Source organism: Crinia signifera, chromosome 11 (genome assembly GCF_055691185.1).
Source record: "Crinia signifera chromosome 11, ASM5569118v1, whole genome shotgun sequence".
NCBI lineage: Eukaryota > Metazoa > Chordata > Amphibia > Anura > Myobatrachidae > Crinia > Crinia signifera.
The window spans coordinates 3,630,871-3,652,420 of NC_139227.1; the positions used below are offsets into that span (position 1 = coordinate 3,630,871).

Consider the following 21,550-nt stretch of genomic DNA (forward strand, 5'->3'; position numbering starts at 1 on the left):
ATTTAACACATTTTACCCAATCATTTTGACCCATTTTCCAGAGTTTGGAATTGAATGGTTGATTGTAATATGCTCCTATACATTACCAGATTTTTGTTCTCACTAGGCAGAAGGGTTCCGGTCATTAGTTTGAATAAAAACATAAGATCTATGAGGATAATGCGTACAGTCACCATACTGAATGTAACAGGATAGACTCGAGCACTGAGCGCATTAACAAAATGTCTACCAAGCGTGCATTTGGTCTTTGTGGAAGCCCACATCTATGGAGCGTAGGTTTTACATGTCTAAATTCATTGCTGCTTGTGCGTCTCATTATGCTAGTTATAATAAGGGCAGTGGGGATAAGTAAGCTACACTGTGAGCAATGTAGCAGGCCAGACTCCAGCACCGAGCTGGTTCACCAAATGGTTACCGCCCTTGAACCAGCACCTCGGGCAATGAGTGATGACATAGGATTTACATGCCTAAGTGCAGTGCTTTAGGTGTGTCATTCTGCTAAGTAAAATACACTGGGGCTGCTGACAAAGGCACAGATGCTGCAATGATCAACCAGCGTCTCCGGTCCCCTACCCTTTGTGCAACCTGGCAGGAGCTGAGCCACCTGAGCGCAGGATTGCTCACCATCACCACCTCGCAGTCCAGCGGTGGCACTATGGCTGTAATGGAAGCCAGAAACCCGGCACCCCATGCAAGCTGGGCGGATGATTGGAGGGTACCTGACTTGCGGTTGCTTGCCACTTACCTTGCTCTGAAAGCAGAGTCTCCGTTTTTGTATGGTACTAGTCTTGCATATGCACCTATTTTCGCATAGACTATGATGGGACAGTTTATTCAGACCCACCATTGTGACGTTTGTCGTAGCCTTGTGGGGTTCACAAACCTGGGGTTGATATCGTCTGGTAAATCCACTTCCATAAGAACAGAGTTCTGAGTCTATCAGACCCCCAAAATCAGAGCAATTGAGCTTTAAGCTATTTTAATTTATTTATTGGGTTAAGTTATAGCAATTATATAGCAGCATACATTGATACCAGTGTGTCTGACACCATAATGCACACTGCATTCTATAACCCACAGGGAGGGTGACCATGCCTGTCAAAAATAACCGGCTCATTTATTTTAGGATAGTGCAGCAGCGCTGCTGACACTGGTCCTGTCGCTGTGATCTCTATGCCTGTATCACTGTGTAAATGACTTGGCATTTCCATACGTCACCCCTCCACCCTCCTTCCCCCTCCCCTGGAAGACTGCTCTTTTCACTGACAGAAGGTCGGCTTGAATGTATACTATACTGATACTACAGCCGCTTTACACAGTGAGCTGATGGTTGGAATGATAATCTGTCCTTCTCTAAAAGTAGTGTTATGGCATCCAGTAACTTAGGGAGGAGCTTTTATCTCTCCCCATTATGTGCTTCTTATTATGCAAATAGAAAATACTGTATCGAGACGCTTAGCTGTTGACACAGTAACTCGCCCAATGCTGCAACACGTTGGTTTGCCTTTATATACAGTACGCTGTTTTTACTAAATTATTTGCCATGGGGACTCTTACGCACACACAAGCCTGACGTCAATGGACTGTTGCATTGAAACATTATACATTTGAATACACTAATTTTATTTACTGATTTACAGCATTGTTTTGGTTTTTTGACTCTCTCCACCTGACCAACTGGTCTGTGTGTACAGTATACAGCACAGTAACATTACAGTTATCACAGTCCATTTGCCAGAGATGGTATTGTACTGTACAGTATATCTATCCCTCCCTGGATTAGTGGGAGCATTAGCCACCCAGTGGTGGAGCTGTGTATGTGGTCATGCCTCAATGCATCTGTGCGCGCTCCAACTGAGCAGTAATCAAACTCATGCCAAGACATGCGGTCGGGATGAATAAGTGTGGCTCCATTTTTATGTCCATGCTTCAGAACTAGTAGGTCTAATGCAAGGTCTAATTGAGAGTGCCGGGGCTCAGGGGACTCAGTCCATGAGTGGCGGGAGGCATGGTGTCTCTTGCCGGGTGGACCGTCCAAAAATGTATGCCTGGGGAGAACTCTGAGCATGCGCATATGAGACCAAATAAGTTCGAGAGCGTTTGGTTTTAGAAGATCAACTGTTTGTATTTTATTATTTTAGCATTTATGTCAATTTCAAACTTAAACGTGTACCTGTTATATTCAGCAAACTTATACGTGTACCTGTTATATTCAGCAAACTTATACGTGTACCTGTTATATTCAGCAAACTTATACGTGTACCTGTTATATTCAGCAAACTTATACGTGTACCTGTTATATTCAGCAAACTTATACGTGTACCTGTTATATTCAGCAAACTTATACGTGTACCTGTTATATTCAGCAAACTTATACGTGTACCTGTTATATTCAGCAAACTTAAACGTGTACCTGTTATATTCAGCAAACTTAAACGTGTACCTGTTATATTCAGCAAACTTATACGTGTACCTGTTATATTCAGCAAACTTATACGTGTACCTGTTATATTCAGCAAACTTAAACGTGTACCTGTTATATTCAGCAAACTTATACGTGTACCTGTTATATTCAGCAAACTTATACGTGTACCTGTTATATTCAGCAAACTTATACGTGTACCTGTTATATTCAGCAAACTTATACGTGCACCTGTTATATTCAGCAAACTTATACGTGTACCTGTTATATTCAGCAAACTTATACGTGTACCTGTTATATTCAGCAAACTTATACGTGTACCTGTTATATTCAGCAAACTTATACGTGTACCTGTTGTTATATTTAGAAAACTTTTTGGAAATAAGTTTTTATTAAGTCAAACAGCTGAGTGAACAATCTTCACATCGCACCGTCACCGTCACCAGTACACAGTAACAGGCAGCTACATAGAGATTAGACAAGTGAATTCGATGTCTAGAACTGGAGACCCTTTTGACTTGAATTTAGAAGAACAAAGTAAGGGGGGAAAGGGAAGAAGATGAACACAGACAGACACACCGGGGAATATGGACACAGCGACAGGTGGTCGGGGAAGGTGCCCCAGGGTTGGGAAACATACAGCCATAACCGCAATGGGGAAATCTACAGTTCAGAGATCAACATCGTGACTAGGTGATCGCAGCACAGATACATCTGAACAAACTGCGTTACAGTATGAGACATACAATGTCTAGGTCGACCACAAATGGTCGACAAGCCATAGGTCGACATTTCACGAAGGTCGACAACAGCTTAAGGTTGACATGTACATGGTTGACACATAAAGGGTCACCACCATTTTCAGGTTTTTGGTCTCTGTCTCACTCTATGCCCACCGTTAGATATCGAAGCCTGAATATGGCCCTGAACAGAGCGTTGTGTGCAGCATTTCTGAAAGCTCAGCTGTAAAACTGTTCTTTTTCCCCTGTGACTTAGGCTGAGGTCTGGGATCTGGACATTGTAAGAGCAAATCACAGCTCATGGCCCACAGAAGTCACCGATATCAAGGAAGGATTCATTGTTGTAAAAGGACATTCTGGGGTAAGTTCTGGTTTACATTTTTGTTTCTGTCTCTTACTATTTTTTCCAGTTTTGACCTCATTCTAGTCTGGATGGTTTTCTGCGTTTAGAGATAAAAATGTGCTGTAGGTAACCATATTATTTAACCACTTTGGTGGTATGGCCGGAAATGTTCCAGGCTCCGCTGTGCTGTCGGCAGCGGTATTCCGGGGATACCACCTGTATGTATGTTTACGGCTGTGCACCACTGGTGGGCCACCTCTAGCTTTCTCTCCCCTGCAGCTTTCCCCGCCACCATTCGCTACAGTGAGCAGCTGCCGGCGGAGCTTGACGTCTGGTCACTGCTGTGAATGGCGGCGGGGGACGGTGGCATGTGGAACCCCGGCAATGATGGTGAGTAACGGGGGGGGGGGGGGGGGGTTGTCACTGCTATCAACATGTATAATGTTGGACATCATCCACCTGCAGCAGCATGTCCAAGTGATAACAAACTCCCCGACGATTACAATAGTATTCATCACAATTTGGAGGTGTTACGTATCCCCTTTCATATATTAGAATATCTTGGCAGGGCCTGTATAGTTGGTCCCCTAGAACGCTACCAATGTGAGTTTCGACCAAAGCTCGAAGCAGCTTTTTTTTTTTTAATGGTTATTAATTTAGGTACTTGTGTACTTTCACGGCTCCTATCGCATGCCATATGTAGTGGCATGCGATGGGATGCGATTTTTGCAGTTTTATGCATTTTTTTAAAAATCGCATGTGATCCAAATGCATTGGAATTTGTATCAAACATGTTCAATGACCCCCAAATGTCATTTTTCAGGCTGCACCACCCCCACTATCAATGCGAACCGGAAGCGTGGCGAGCGTAGCGGTACGCGTCATACGACCTTTTCATACCCCCACTATCCACGTCGGCTTGGAGTTGAGAATAGAAAGTGTGGCGAGCGCAGCGAGCCACCAAGCCCGAAGCGTGGCGAGCGCAGCGAGGGGACTCGGACGCCTGCGCTCGCCACACTTTCTATTCTCCACGCCGACGTGGATAGTGGGGGTATGAAAAGGTCGTAGGACGCGTACCGCCGCCCCTCGCGGGGCTCGCTGCGCTTGCCACACTTTCTATTCTCAACTCCACGCCGACGTGGATAGTGGGGGTATGAAAAGGTCGTAGGACGCGTACCGGGTTCGCTGCGCTCGCCACGCTTCGGGTTCGCGTTGATAGTGGGGGTGGTACAGCCTGAAAAATGACATTTGGGGGCCATTGAACATGTTTGATACTAATTTCTATGCATTTGGATGCATTTCTGTAAAAAAATTGCATGCAATGCGATTTTTTTTACTAGGCGATGGACATCGTGGGACCGGTGATTGTACACAAGTACCTTAATTTATTATTTTTTGTGCCGGTTTCAGCTTTGGACACATTAAGATGTCTCCTGGGGCCAATTTATAACACAGCTTGCCTTTTGTAATTCTTAAATTATTTGCCTTCCTTATGCTGACTTCCACTAGAACATTTATCCTTTGTACAGCCAACACCGTGTTTGTGCATGTGTGAGAGAGAAAGAGATGCCGTTTCACTCGCTGCCAACAGATGGCAGTGTGTCGGAGACACACAGACGAACACTAGACTGTTTGTATAGATGATTGAACATGCAGCACAGTAGATGCAATGTTTCTTAAAGATGTGTGTATGCCCGCTACCGACATAGGTATGGTTTTAGTGAGGTTCGTTTTAGATCTGGACCCCCAGAACATATGAGTTTAAATATTTTATTAAATGCAACATCAAAACTTAAGGGTAAACAAACAAACAAAATACTTTTGGGTTTAGGAAAAAAGCTATATTTTAGGTACATCATGTATTCAGGGAGAAATAACTGAACCATGTGTAGAATCGCTACTTTTAACTTATTTTGTGTTCTGTTTCCCACAGCATCTCAGTGAGGGTGCGCTTTCCCCTGACGGAACCGTTCTAGCCACTGCTAGTCACGACGGCTATGTGAAGTTCTGGCAGATATATATAGAGGGACTAGATCAACCAAGGTATTTTTGCTCTGTTGTAAATGTATTAATGTAAGAATACAACCTGTAATGTACTGCAGTATAAAAGAACATTTCATCTAGAATGCTAAAATGTTGAAGGTTTTTTTTTTGCATTGTAAGATTTACCTTCACCTCCAGTGTGAGCAGCTCGTAACCCAAATAGTCGACATGCCAAAGGTAGACATTGCTTAAGGTTGGTTGGCATGTTCAGAGGTTCAACATGACGATCACTGACAGACATGATGCATTTTATTTTTTACTGTTTTTTATCATTTAACATCCACGTGGATTACTACTGGGAATAATAACTTTTCCCGAAGCGCCACGGTTGTACAACATTTCACTTTTATGTCGCTCAACTATAGTGAAACATACAAAATAACAAACACACAAAAAACCTATTTTCATGTTGACCTTTTGACTCTTCTTTTTTAATTTTTTGAATGTTGATTGTTTGAAGTAGTCTGTATTTATAGATTTTGCTGTAGACCTATTGAACCACACCCACGTAAAATACGGAGAGATTACGCTGATAAACATCTATGTGTTACCTTCCATTATAAATAGTACTGTAATACAGGTTGAGTATCCCTTATACGAAATGTTTGGGACCACAAGCATTTTGGATAAGGGATTTTTTGCGGTTTTTGGAACATATTTTTTCTCATATTTACCTGGTGGTGCCCCGATGGTTCCACAGTGTTCCACGGCGGCCTCTGGGATGCTCTTCAGCGGCATCTCCGGTCCCAGCGTGCATTGCGCACAACCAAAACATTCTGAAAAACCACGGTTTTCTGAACATTTCGGTTTTTGGACTACACGGAGACCCGACCTGTATTTACTCCGTTCATTACGAGTCCTGCTCTTTTAACACTCTAGAACAATGCTCTACTATATTTTTCTCTTTACAATTACCCCATGATGGGTTTTTATAGTACGGTGCTCTAGTTTGTAGTTCCATTGTATTTTCAGTAAGAATTGTGGGAACACCGTTCTTTATAAGGTGTAGGACCATCGTTTGCAAGCAAGATATTGTGACTTTTCATTGAAATGGAAAAATATAAGTCCTGGATGGTCAACAAATTAATCTTTATTTGATTTTAATTGTACCATGATCTTCCTCAACATGCTGACAGCCTGCAATGGTGGAGCTGCTGGGGGAGGGGGGGGGGGGGGGGGGGGTGGGTGTCAGGTTCCACTCTGCAGGCTTGGCACCTCCATCTCTAGCTGCAGGGACATCACATCCAGTAGCATGCTGCTAAGTTGGAGCCCCAGCAGCCCCCCACCAATGGCATCCAGGCTGAAGGTGGCCTTTAGTGAGCAGTGTTCCTAGATTCCAAGGCAGCTTATTAGAGGCAGTTGGTGAGAAGAGGCACTGTCCAAGTGTGCGCTATCCCCCCACAGTTTACATGTCTCATTCAGTGCATCTCCCCCTGCATGACCTCCGGTCTCTGCGGACTGCGGCGAGCTGTTCCCATCACTAGTCCCCGCCAGTACTGGCGGCAGAATGGGGCTTCTGGTTTCTGGGGCGCCATTGTCTTCCCGCTGGCGGGGGTGTGCACTCAGCTTCAGTGGCCATCTTTCGCTACAAGGCTAATAGCTGGAGCTGCACCTCCATCTGACCATTGCCAGGTTTCACAACAGATTTGACCCTTTGACGGAGTGAACTTGTTTGCCTGCTATTGCCTCATATTGGAGGTCATTGTAATTTGATCGCTCCCCTGCATTTATGCGCATGTGCAGCTGCTTCATGCGAGCAAATTGCTTATTCGCTGTCCCGTTTGCACCTAGCAATGAGGGGCTGCGCTCAAGGGAATGCCCAGCTTTTCATGTAGGTCCCCATGGTAATTCCTCGATGACGCGGTTGCTGGGGACGGGCAGCTGACATCAGCTACCCACCCTCTTCCCATACAAGGTAGCCGCAAATGTAAGACACCCGAGAGTGTCTTAGATATACGTGCACCTTACAAATAATTGTATTGTCTGTGACCTTGGAATGATTTTCTCCTTGCACGCAAGCGGCTAATGGATGTTTATTGTAAACTGTCAGCCGGTCCGCCAGCCTGCGCCAGTACATGAGATCTGGTGATCGGGAGACCCTTTGGTTTGAGTGCAGAGCAGCCGGCTGTAATCAAGCCTGGGTGCCTTGAGAGAACTACAGGGGAGAAAAGATTAACCCCTGAGACTCCTGGGATTGTTTAATAGACATTGATTTTTCCAAAAAATACCCTGCTGTGGTAGGATTTCTGCTGGGTTACAGAACAGTTTGGACCATATCCAGTTGATCAGAATTAACCGAGAATATTCGTGAATCTGCTGCATATCTGGGAGAGACATCAAGTGATGCAGGTATGCTTACCTCTCGTATTTCAGCAATGGTGATCTCTGCTCTATGAGCTTTATGGCTGAAACCATGTCATGCAGACTTTGGACCTAAAATGGATGCAGAAGGTGTTTGGTTTACAGTAGATGCATTATTTGGCTCTGAGCTGAATGGATTTCCCAAGCTATGGGAGGAAAGTCCACTTTTCTACCGACTGCTCCACCTGCTCCAAGAAGGCAGTATTCGGTGCCTTGCTTTGTTCCTTTTGAATGCCCTTCATATTTCGTGGTTTAACCTGTGGTGCTCCTTTCTCAGATGCCTGTGGATCCAGAGATCATGTTAGATCCTTTACTTCAGCTTATTCCGCTGACCCGAAGAGACGAGCGCTTCTCCAGAATTTTTGGTCCGTTTGGAAATGGACCGGCCGTGATGCTTGGGTCAAGGATCTTATTTCAGAAGTGTACAGGTTGGAATTCTAAGTTCTTCCACTTCTTCAATATTTCAAGACAGATTTAAAAACGTTAAAGGAAAAGTGTCAGATTGTATAGGGCGCTATAGACAAACTGGAGTTTTGGATCAGATTCCAGAACATCACCAGAACCAGTGGCTTTATTCAAGCCTGTTTTTGATCCCCAAGTCGGGTGGCTTGGTCAGACCTATCTTGAACTTGAAGTCCCTGAATGCCTATTTGCAGGTCAGGACATGGAGCGTTCCTGGTGGTGTTAGACATCAGGGACACTTATCTTCACATTCCCATCTAGGAGCCTTCTCAAAGGTTTCTTCAGTTCTCAATTCATTAACACTTTCAGTCTTAAACCTTTAGCCTCTCCATGGCTCCTTGTGTATTCACCAAGGTTATGGCGGTGGTGATGTCTCATCTGCGGTTTACTTCTCAAGGCTCCTTCCATGGAGCAATTACATTGCGTTTTCCATTAACCCACCAAGTTCAAGTACAACATGGTTGGATTATAAATTCCACCAAGTCTCAGTTGGTCCCTACCTAGAAGATCCTCTTCCTAGGTATGTTTTTGGACAAGGTTCTTAAAAGAGTTTATCTCACTATTAACAAGGGACATGCAATTCAGGCCTTAGTCTGCCAGGTTCTTCATCCCAAGAGAGTTTCAGTTCATCTGTCCATTACTGGGAAAGATGGTTGGGGCTTTCATGGTTGGGGCTTTCAGTTCCTTTCCAGGACTTTACAAGGAGATCTCCAATTTAAATGGTCTTGAACACACCTTCATCTTCACTGGAAATAAGCAAGGCTGGCCGGCCTCAAAACAGTCTTTAAAACGCTGGTTACTATCCATCAAGCTTATACTGCATCCTCACTCCTGGTTTCAGGCTTCTGTTTTAGCTCATTCCACCCATTCGATTGGTTCCTCTTGAGCGACTGATCAGGGGGTGTCTGTTGCAGTTGTGTCGTGCCGGTACTTGTGCAGGCAGACACACTTTAGTAAAATTGTATTGCTTTGACATGTTTGCGGCATCTGAGAGTCAGTTTGACCATGCTGTTTTGCAGGATTCTTAGTGCTCTCCCGCCCATGTGAAAGGCTCTGGGATGTCCCCATCGTTATGATTCCCTGCGTCCCTTATAGATGAAAGAGAAAACAGGATTTTGGTGCTTACCGATCAATCCCTTTCTCTGATTCCATACAGGATGCTCGACGCCCACCCAGCGCTGTACCATCATGCAGTTGGTACAGTAGATGTTCTTGGGTGCAACTGTGTACTTGGTTGCAGTTCTTCATCTTCACTAGCCAGGCAACAACAATTTCATCTTTCTGAAACCCTTAACTCAGACATGATCCCTAATGCCTGCACAGAACATGGTCAACAGAGCAACTGAGACCTGCATCTGCCTCAACAGGTTTCCCCAAACGCAAACTCCTGTGGCGCCACGTCTGGTTTGGTGATGAAAACGTACGTCTAGTTCACTCATGCCATCCGTGTGCTGTTTCCATATTTTTGTTTAACCCTTGTATGTTACATTATCCATAGCATTATAAGAAAAGAAAAAAAAGTGGACTAAAACCGATGCAATGTATTCCATCAGGGTGGAAGCTTGTTGCCGTCATGTGCCCAGTATTCACCCTATTTGAATAGTGAAACTGTAGTAACTAACTATTTTAAACTAATATTACTGGTTTGGGAGTGGATATGTGTATATGATATTACATTGGACATTGTTCTTCAGGATGGTTATTCCCAGTGATTGCCTGCACATGATATTGCTACTTATTCCGACGTCTTTGCATCTGTACCTAAGTAGGTCTGTAAATTAAGAGCTCCCTCCCCAATTTTTTCTTAGATGAATATACCTTCGCCCATCGTTCTTGGCTGCTACTGGCCAACGTTTCCATCCAGTACATATTTGTTTTTGTTTATTCTATTTTGAAAACCACCTTGTTTGAAACAAAAATTTGAAGCTTTTCCTGTTGTGTTTGTTGCATTTTGCCCAGGTGTCTCCATGAATGGAAACCTCACAGTGGAAGACCCGTGTCGTGTTTACTGTTCTGTGACAATCACAAGAAGCAGGATCCGGAGTAAGCTCGTTATTTGTAATATTTATTGTGTGCATTTGGAACTTTAAGTTAACGCCTTGATTACCCAGGTTTATGACACACACACCAGGAAGTAAAGCAGTCCTGATAAATGACACTGGACAAATTGAAACCTGCGTGTGGGCAATAACCATAGACTTGTATATTATTAGAAAATATCCAATAGCCTATATAATAAAAGGCTAATGCTGTTTCTCACCTCTATGGGGCTAATTCAAGTGTTCGCATCTGCAGCCACTAGGTGGCACCTGAAACATCAAGTTAGTGTTGCACCACTTGGCTCGCACAGCCACCAGCGATGACATTACTGTTACGTTGATGATGGGCTGGTAACTCGCAATGTGATATGTAGTAAAGTGGTGAAATAAGGTTCGGTTTTGCTATAAATGTGCTGTTTTTGGTTTGACTAATTTGGCTGTGGTAACAAATATTTGTGTTCACCAATCTCTTCAGTTTCTGCTGGATGTCACTATCATTGTAACAGTGTATATTACATAATGATGGGGACAGGTACAAGGCATTACATTTAATAGTAGCTGAACACTTGTAGCTATTGAAAAATCTCTTTCAGCATTCTCTACAAATGCAAAAATATTTGGTTCATGTGTATATTCAAGTATTTACACCAATCTCATAGTATATTGATGAGTGATTGTGGACTGCTGTTATCATGGCAGCGACTGGGATGTTGGTGGTTGACAGCAAGGTGCTGGATTCCTGACTGGTGGCCAAACACCAGCGTTGGAATCCCCAACTCACTGGAGATGCTTCCAGCAGCCTGTCCACTAGTCTCGCATATGTATTCTGTCACAGCTTCTAAAAACACCCAAAACAAACATGCCCGCCTCAGGTTTCCAGAAATCAAGTTTGTAAACTTAAAGGAAATTGGGGTACACAAAGTTCTATAGTATCTCACAGAATAGATGTGTATAAAGGCCCCCATACACTAGTCGCACTTGTCAGATACAAATTGCACCTAATTTGCCTTGAACTCCCTAGGAGCGCTTCATCAGATTTGGCACATGATGTGCCATTGTTTTCATGCAAAATCGGACGCGATCTGCACTGACGGCTTCCATTCAGATTTATCTCCTGTGCAGGAGGTTCAGTCTCCAGATCCGATGTCAAACACATGCAATTTGGCTGCTTTTCACCACAATCGGCCACAATTGCATAAGTGTTTGGTCAAATTAAGATTTGTGGGTCAGAATTTGCATATGTTAAACTATCATCAATGCATATATCTGTTGGTCTTGACTTTTCTACAACAGTTATGTTTTTTTATTTATTTAACGGTTTCTTATATAGAGCACACATATTCCGTAGCGCTTTACAGAGAATACTTGAACATTCACATCAGTCCCTGCTCCAGTGGAGCTTACGCTCTATATTCCATAGCACATGTACACGCGCACACAGACATTCTAGGGTTAATTTGTTGGGAGCCAATTAGCCTACCAGTATATTTTTGGATTGTGGGAGGAAACTGGAGTACCCGGAGGAAACCTATGCAAGCACGGGGAGAATATACAAACTCCGCACAGTTAGGGCCATTGTGGGAATGTAACCCATGACCTCAGTGCTGTGAGGCAGTAATGCTAACTATTACACCATCCGTACTGCCCTGTATATATAACACATGGTGGGGATGGAACCCATGACCTCAGCACTGTGAGGCAGTAATGTAACCATTACACCATCCGTACTGCCCCGTATATATAACACATGGTGGAGATAGAACCCATGACCTCAGTGCTGTGAGGCAGTAATGTAACCATTACACCGTCCGTACTGCCCCATATATATAACACATGGTGGGGATAGAACCCATGACCTCAGTGCTGTGAGGCAGTAATGCTAACCATTACACCGTCCGTACTGCCCCGTATATATAACACATGGTGGGGATAGAACCCATGACCTCAGCGCTGTGAGGCAGTAATGCTAACCATTACACCGTCCGTACTGCCCCGTATATATAACACATGGTGGGGATAGAGCCCATGACCTCAGTGCTGTGAGGCAGTAATGCTATAACCATTACACCATCCGTACTGCCCCGTATATATAACACATGGTGGGGATAGAACCCATGACCTCAGTGCTGTGAGGCAGTAATGCTAACCATTACACCATCCGTACTGCCCCGTATATATAACACATGGTGGGGATAGAACCCATGACCTCAGCGCTGTGAGGCAGTAATGCTAACCATTACACCATCCGTACTGCCCCGTATATATAACACATGGTGGGGATAGAGCCCATGACCTCAGTGCTGTGAGGCAGTAATGCTATAACCATTACACCATCCGTACTGCCCCGTATATATAACACATGGTGGGGATAGAACCCATGACCTCAGTGCTGTGAGGCAGTAATGTAACCATTACACCGTCCGTACTGCCCTGTATATATAATACATGGTGAGGATAGAACCCATGACCTCAGTGCTGTGAGGCAGAAATACAAACACATGGTGGGGATAGAACCCATGACCTCAGTGCTGTAAGGCAGAAATGCTAACCATTACACCATCTGCCCTGTATATATAACACATGGAGGGGATAGAACCCATGACCTCAGCGCTGTGAGGCAGTAATGCTAACCATTACACCGTCCGTACTGCCCTGTATATATAACACATGGTGGGGATAGAACCCATGACCTCAGTGCTGTGAGGCAGTAATGCTAACCATTACACCGTCCGTACTGCCCTGTATATATATAACACATGGTGGGGATAGTACCCATGACCTCAGCGCTGTGAGGCAGTAATGCTAACCATTACACCGTCCGTACTGCCCTGTATATATAACACATGGTGGGGATAGTACCCATGACCTCAGCGCTGTGAGGCAGTAATGCTAACCATTACACCATCTGTACTGCCCCGTATATATAACACATGGTGGGGATAGAACCCATGACCTCAGCGCTGTAGGCAGTAATGCTAACCATTACACCGTCCGTACTGCCCCGTATATATAACACATGGTGGGAATAGAACACATGACCTCAGTGCTGTGAGGCAGTAATGCTAACCATTACACCGTCTGTACTGCCCCGTATATAACACATGGTGGGGATAGTACCCATGACCTCAGTGCTGTGAGGTAGTAATTCTAACCATTACACTGTCCGTACTGCCCCGTATATATAACACATGGTGGGGATAGAACCCATGACCTCAGCGCTGTGAGGCAGTAATGCTAACCATTACACCATCCATACTGCCCCATATATATATAACACATGGTGGGGATAGAACCCATGACCTCAGTGCTGTGAGGCAATAATACTAACCATTACACCATCCGTACTGCCCTGTATATATAACACATGGTGGGGACAGAACCCATGACCTCAGTGCTGTGAGGCAGTAATGCTAACCATTACACCGTACGTACTGCCCCGTATATATAACACATGGTGGGGATAGAACCCATGACCTCAGCGCTGTGAGGCAGTAATGCTAACCATTACACCGTCCGTACTGCCCTGTATATATAATACATGGTGAGGATAGAACCCATGACCTCAGTGCTGTGAGGCAGAAATACAAACACATGGTGGGGATAGAACCCATGACCTCAGTGCTGTAAGGCAGAAATGCTAACCATTACACCATCTGTACTGCCCTGTATATATAACACATGGAGGGGATAGAATCCATGGCCTCAGCGCTGTGAGGCAGTAATGCTAACCATTACACCGTCCGTACTGCCCTGTATATATAACACATGGTGGGGATAGAACCCATGACCTCAGTGCTGTGAGGCAATAATACTAACCATTACACCATCCGTACTGCCCTGTATATATAACACATGGTGGGGATAGAACCCATGACCTCAGTGCTGTGAGGCAGTAATGCTAACCATTACACCGTCCGTACTGCCCTGTATATATATAACACATGGTGGGGATAGTACCCATGACCTCAGCGCTGTGAGGCAGTAATGCTAACCATTACACCGTCCGTGCTGCCCTGTATATATAACACATGGTGGGGATAGAACCCATGACCTCAGCGCTGTAGGCAGTAATGCTAACCATTACACCGTCCGTACTGCCCCGTATATATAACACATGGTGGGAATAGAACCCATGACCTCAGTGCTGTGAGGCAGTAATGCTAACCATTACACCGTCTGTACTGCCCCGTATATAACACATGGTGGGGATAGTACCCATGACCTCAGCGCTGTGAGGTAGTAATTCTAACCATTACACCGTCCGTACTGCCCCGTATATATAACACATGGTGGGGATAGAACCCATGACCTCAGCGCTGTGAGGCAGTAATGCTAACCATTACACCATCCATACTGCCCCATATATATAACACATGGTGGGGATAGAACCCATGACCTCAGTGCTGTGAGGCAATAATACTAACCATTACACCATCCGTACTGCCCTGTATATATAACACATGGTGGGGACAGAACCCATGACCTCAGTGCTGTGAGGCAGTAATGCTAACCATTACACCGTACGTACTGCCCCGTATATATAACACATGGTGGGGATAGAACCCATGACCTCAGCGCTGTGAGGCAGTAATGCTAACCATTACACCATCCATACTGCACCGTATATATAACACATGGTGGGGATAGAACCCATGACCTCAGCGCTGTGAGGCAGTAATATAACCATTACACCATCCGTACTGCAAACTCCTTAAAAGATTGAGCCTCCACAGCTCTGCAGTTGCTATTTATTTTACCCTTTGTCTAGTCTTTTATTTGGCTTTGGGAATCATTTGTTCGTGAACAGACTTACAGAGCACTCATCCAGCAACACTGATGACAGGATTAATACTGCCCATGCATTGCACATACCCATTGTACATGCCCATCACATCAGGCACAGTGTCTGGCAGCCAAACAATCTGGGGAGCGAGGGGGATACCACCGCAGTGAGCGTTACTAACCTGCCCCGGCAACTCTAACCCTGGCATGAGGCTAGCCAGGCAGCGCTTCAGTCCAGCCTGCTCTGTGATGACAGAAGTCTGTCTCCTCTGTGGTCTCATTGGCCGAGATCTCTTCATGGCATATAATAGACAGGGCAGGCATGCCTCCCATGGGATCCCATCATCCTGGAAACGTGAGTCCCTTGTGTTCGTCTTCGGGTAATATATGTGCTATAGCGATCACTGAGTAGTAATAGTATAATTGTCGTCATATTCATATGGTTTTTATCTTTTACAGTGTTCCTTTTTGGAGGTTCCTGATCACGGGGGCCGATCAGAACAGACGACTTAAAATGTGGTGCACGGTTTCCTGGACGTGCCTGCAGACGATCCGGTGAGATGCATGGAATTGTCATCTAGCTTTTCTGACAAAAGAAACCGTGTGTTCCCCAAAGTCACTCTCTTCTTCTATGACACTTATTTTTTTTTTTTTTTTTTTGAATACTCTGCATACAGTATATAACGTTGCAGTTAATTTAGGGGTACAAGGGGATTCTTTCATATCCCAAAATTCCGGAATACAATTTTTTTTCAGGTGGCTAAGAAAATGACATCTTTTGCTTTTCTGATGGTTTAATTTACATGAGCCTTTATAAAAAAAAAATGGCCACCAGTCGGCAGCATCCTGTTAACTTGCATGGCTCGCCCACCTAGAACTGGCCCTGATTATAGCACTAAACCCACTGCTCTTTAATGATAACTCTTTAATATCAAGTATTTATTTACATATCTAGCAATGTTTGTAATTCTAAAATACTACAGCAAGGCGGCACTATTGTATTATGGGAAAATACACATATATATATATATATATATATATATATATATATATATATATATATATATATATATATATATATATATATATATATAAAATACAAATGGTTAATAGTCTCAGGCCTCTGTTTTGATATGATCTTCAAGCAACAGAAGTTGTAACTTTGCACCTGGTTCCATACAATTGCCCTACACAGAGAGCCCAGGGCCTCATGAGGGTACAGATGTTATCAGATACAGTTAGCTCCTGCTTACATATATAAATTCTACCAGGAGCATGGACACCCACCAATTGGACTATACACCTGTCCTCTTATTCTGTGACCAGACCAGCTTCCATGTCATCCCGGTAGCCGTTCTCCAAATTGGGACTCCAAACAGCCAGCACGCAAAGTGGAACTCCATTACTACAGGTTTTCCTGTGTCAGGAGAGCGCAGTCTCTCCTTCAAAGTCCTTTCTTTGGTAACATTTGGACCTAAAAAGGAAAGCATCATAGGAACGGACACTGGACAGAAATCCATTTGGCCCTTGGGTGACTATATCTATATTATTGAAACTCTCATGGTACCAGCCCAACTTAGAATCAGCCCCAATGATACTTTGCCAGACAATGGAAGTGAATACTTATCATAATGTCACATAAAATTAGTTATATAGTAGTAGATCTACCAGCGACAGGGTTTAGTTTAAGAAAAAATAATCTTGGGTAAATCAAAATCCAAATCATTTATATTTTGATGCTATATCTTAAGGTTCTATGAGATATACTGTAGATTATTTATTTAAAGGCTCTTTCTGAACGGTGATGTTTTAGAGCAGGGATGGGGAACAGTCGGCCCTCCAGCTGTTGTGGAACTACACATCCCAGCATGCCTGTTACAGTTTTGCTATGTGACAATGCTACAACTGTTGCTGGGCATGCTGGGATGTGTAGCTCCACAACAGATGGAGGGCCGAAGGTTCCCCATCCCTGTTTTAGAACGAGGTTGGTAATAGCGTAATGTTGACATGATCTGTCCATTGACCACGTGGGATTTTGGAATATCATTTACTCGGGAATGATGCACAATATGCAATGTTTACAATTACTATAACTATAATATAGCAAACAGTTATGTTCTTGGTTGCCTGGATAGATAACAAATGTTTTTTTTTAGTTTCTCACCAGACCCATTTAGCTCCAGTGTTTTACCAGGATTAAAGGCTTCTCTTGATTTGTCCGCAGAGTTCCTGATACTCACAGATGTTCAAAGAAAAGTATGTTCCGTAAATTGTTGCTGCGCCGTACATTTTTTATTATAATTTAATATAGAACCTCATTATTTGCAAATGAATAAAAGAAATGTATGTTTTGTAGGTTTTATACGTGATGGAGTTATTGCAGAATCAGGATGATGGAACAGCGTCTTTTATTTCCATTTCTGAGTTTTTACTTACTCATCCAGTTTTGAGTTTTGGAATCCAGGATGTTAGTCGTTGCCGTCTCCGGCATACAGAGGTTCTTCCATCAGAGGTAGAGAATGACAGTATCAATGAAGGTGGGTAAATATAATGTAGTCTCCCCCTCTGTAAAGTGATATAGATTTATTTTCTATGTTCTATTACTCATCCAAGAAAATAAAAACAAGGGTTTAAAACATTGGTGACATATATTACATGTGTGTGTGTGTGTATACATATATATAATATATATATATATATATATATATATATATATATATATATATATATATATATATATATATATATATATATATATATATATATATATATATATATATATATATATATATATATATATATAGAAGGGGTACCCTTTCAATGCGCTACAGGAAATGTATGGGCAGCAACTAAGTAAGTCCCCCCTGTTAGTGGGGGAGGATGGAGAAATAGCAAACGATAGACAAAGTGCGCCCTCCTAAAGTGTATCCACCACCAATATAATAAATGGTGACAATATGGTCACGATACAACAAATTTAATATAAAACAGGTAAAATATGACAATAAAATTCTTTCATCTGTGTGGAGTCATGGATTTCTATAACGGTCAGTATACACAAAACCCAACGCGTTTCGCCGTTAAAACGACTTCCTCAGGGGTAACCGTCCACAGGTAACTTAATGTTTTTCAGTCACAGTGTGATATGGCTTTCATTAGAAAGAACGTGAAGGAGTGGATCCTTAACAGATCTCAATCCTAATGCTTGTCAGCATCAATTTCCTATACCAAGCGTAGAACAAGATGAAATAGCGTTCTGAAGAAATTCAAGATTATTCCTTAGTGTGGTATAGGCAAACCAATTTCTTATACCAAACGTGGAAAAAATGGGTGGAATAGCGTTCTGAAGAGATTCAGGATTGCTCCTTAGTGTGGTATGAGCAAACCACAATAGCTTCTGATCAACAGCTGATATATATATATATATATATATATATATAGTGTGTGACACCGGAAGTGCGGGCCGTGCGAACAGGCCGCATTGCAAGCGCCCACACTTCCGGTTTTAACAGTAAGTGATGTCATGCGTTCCACACATGACAGTAGCGGGAGTCTGACATTGAGGGTTCCCCCAGGAACATTGGATAAGGTGAGCGGCCGGCACGGGGTGTTAAATAGCGAGGATCGCTTGTTTTCGGCGATCCCCGCTGTTTAACCCCTCACCAGCCGAATACTGCCCAGTGAGTAAAATGGAGCACAGCATTGTCTGTACAGAATGTCAGTCTGTTCATAACAGAGCATCAAAGGCTTCTCCAGCTCTTAAGCTGCCCAGACACTGACCGTATATACATTGTATGCTAAAGTTATTGTAAGCCGACCAGCTCCCAGGGATTCGCTGCCAATGTGTCGCATGCAATACGTCGGACAAGTGTATTGAGTCCTTTATTCCCAATCCCATGTCAATAATAGTACACCTGTCATGTACAAGATATTTTTTTTTAACCCTTTGAGTGCCAACATCTTTGAAATGCGCAAGATATCCGCTAAAAATGCCAGCATCACTCACATTTGGTATATAAATTCAAATGAAAAATGTTGTGTAATCAAGATTCCTATATATGGTAAACATTACAGATACTTATGATGAATAAAAATGTTTGCTTTGCAATTTTCACACCTATTTTAACAATTTGCCTTGGCACTCAAAGGGTTAAATATTTTACAGCATAAAGTGAAGTCTACAAAAAACCCCTGGTGTACTGCTTTAATAATAGCATTTTGTGGGGTTTCAATTTACCGGTTAGTATGGTTATCGTCTAACCAACTACTTTTTTATTTTGTCCTATTTTATCATTTCTCTTTTACAGTATTTACCTTACTAATTTGTTCATTTCATATATTCTTAGAAGCAGCAGCGGAATCTGATGAAGCGGACTCGTCTGCTGGGGTGCTGATCAAACTGTTCTGCGTACACACAAAGTACGTTTCCCAGTGGGAATACACCTGAAATGGGTTTTATCATTCACAGACGTCTTTGTGCCAGTTGAGCTTTGTCTGCATCTTTTATCTTACGAAAACACATAGGGCCAACGCCTTCGGCGAGTATCACACCTGCCGAGACGGTACCACTGTCAGGGGGACAGGGGGCGGCAGTAGGGGAACGGACAGTGTTTTATGGGCGTTCCCCTGGGTGTGTCATTGCCTGCCAGGTACTGGTGGCTGACGTCACATGACTTAAACTCCCTCCCCGTCTTTGGTGATCTGCAGCGGAAATAAAAGTAAATTTAGACTGAAAGGGTAGAGAAATCATTCGCTGGTCGGTGACTGTCTAATGAAAAATCTCCCCTTCGGCTGAATGCAATGGGGACGTGTTCTCTTACCGCGGAGGGGGGGGGGGGGGGGATTTTGGGGGTTTGTACAGCAAGGATGGCTTTTTTTAGCGAGGAAAAGCCGTCCAGCCCATTCACCGTATTCTACGTTCCGGGGAATCCTCGTCACCAGAGAACAGTGAGGATTCCTCTAAACGGTGAGGTTCACCACAAATGCAGCGAACAGGCAGCATTTTGTGGCGAGACCTGTTTTGATGGCCACACTCGCGATTTCCACCTCGCCTCAGGGTATAGGCGAGGTGGAAACAGCGAGTGCGGGAGGGGGGGGGTGAGTTCAATACTGACCCGCGAGCTATCTGTACTGCTTGCAATCATAGCTCACCTAGAAATGAGTTCTTTGTTCTAGATGTCGCCACCCCTAATGATTGTAGCGTGACACTGACTTTTTGTGGCATGATATATTTGTATCTGATTTCTATCTATCATGGGGAGTTTGTATACAGAACACCCCATAGTTTATAGTGTTACAACGTTCTGATTTTTGAAAACCAGATTGCAAATTTAACTAAATGTTTTGTGCACCTTGGTTTTCTTGTCATCAAGATGTTCACTAGAGAATTAAATCTTACTAATAAAAAAATGTACATTCTTTAAAACAGAATAATTAATTTTTTTCTTTAATTGAGTAAAACAGTGACATCTATAAAATCTTTATGAATAGATTCACTGATCATTTATGCAGGGAGCACAATAATCAGAATATTAATGATAAGGAAGTTGATTTTACGTACCTATGTGTTTTAGGGCCCTGCAAGATGTGCAAATAAGGTTTAAGCCTCACCGGAGTATGGAGTCAGCTGTTATTACTTCAAAGGGAACAAAAGAAGATTTTGGTAAGTATTTTTATCTTTACTTTATAGCTTATAACCCAATACACTGCTCAAAAAAATAAAGGGAACACTTAAACACAATGTAACTCCAAGTCAATCACACTTCTGTGACCTCAAACTGTCCACTTAGGAAGCAGCACTGATTGACAATCAATTTCGCATGCTGTTGTGCAAATGGAATAGACAACAGGTGGAAATTATAGGCAATTAGCAAGACCCCCCCCCCAATAAAGCAGTTGTTCTGCAGGTGGTGACCACAGACCACTTCTCAGCTCCTATGCTTTCTGGCTGATGTTTTGGTCACATGTGAAAGCTGGCGGTGCTGTCACTCTAGTGGTAGCATGAGACGGAGTCTACAACCCACACAAGTGGCTCAGGTAGTGCAGCTCATCCAGGATGGCACATCAATGCGAGCTGTGGCAAGAAGGTTTGCTGTGTCTGTCAGCGTAGTGTCCAGAGCATGGAGGCGCTACCAGGAGACAGGCCAGTACATCAGGAGACGTGGAGGAGGCCGTAGGAGGGAAACAACCCAGCAGCATTACCGCTACCTCCACCTTTGTGCAAGGAGGAACAGGAGGAGCACTGCCAGAGCCCTGCAAAATGTCCTCCAGCAGGCCACAAATGTGCATGTGTCTGCTCAAATGGTCAGAAACAGACTCCATGAGGGTGGTATGAGGGCCTGACGTCCACAGGTGGGGG

General features: G+C 43.6%; 1 protein-coding gene across 2 annotated transcripts in view; it reads left to right on the plus strand.

The window, feature by feature from the left end:
• Positions 1-21,550, plus strand: part of EDC4 (enhancer of mRNA decapping 4) — a 77,251-nt gene that overhangs the window by 15,026 nt on the left and 40,675 nt on the right. Inside the window, exons 7-14 of one of the 2 annotated variants that reach the window (XM_083164879.1) lie at positions 3,419-3,523; positions 5,439-5,548; positions 10,331-10,414; positions 15,652-15,747; positions 17,349-17,448; positions 17,549-17,729; positions 19,539-19,611; positions 20,766-20,854. In XM_083164879.1, coding sequence (XP_083021005.1) covers positions 3,419-3,523; positions 5,439-5,548; positions 10,331-10,414; positions 15,652-15,747; positions 17,349-17,448; positions 17,549-17,729; positions 19,539-19,611; positions 20,766-20,854 — 838 coding nt within the window. Of the gene's footprint in view, positions 1-3,418; positions 3,524-5,438; positions 5,549-10,317; positions 10,415-15,651; positions 15,748-17,348; positions 17,449-17,548; positions 17,730-19,538; positions 19,612-20,765; positions 20,855-21,550 lie in introns of both variants that reach the window. The other variant, XM_083164878.1, reaches the window with a different exon arrangement.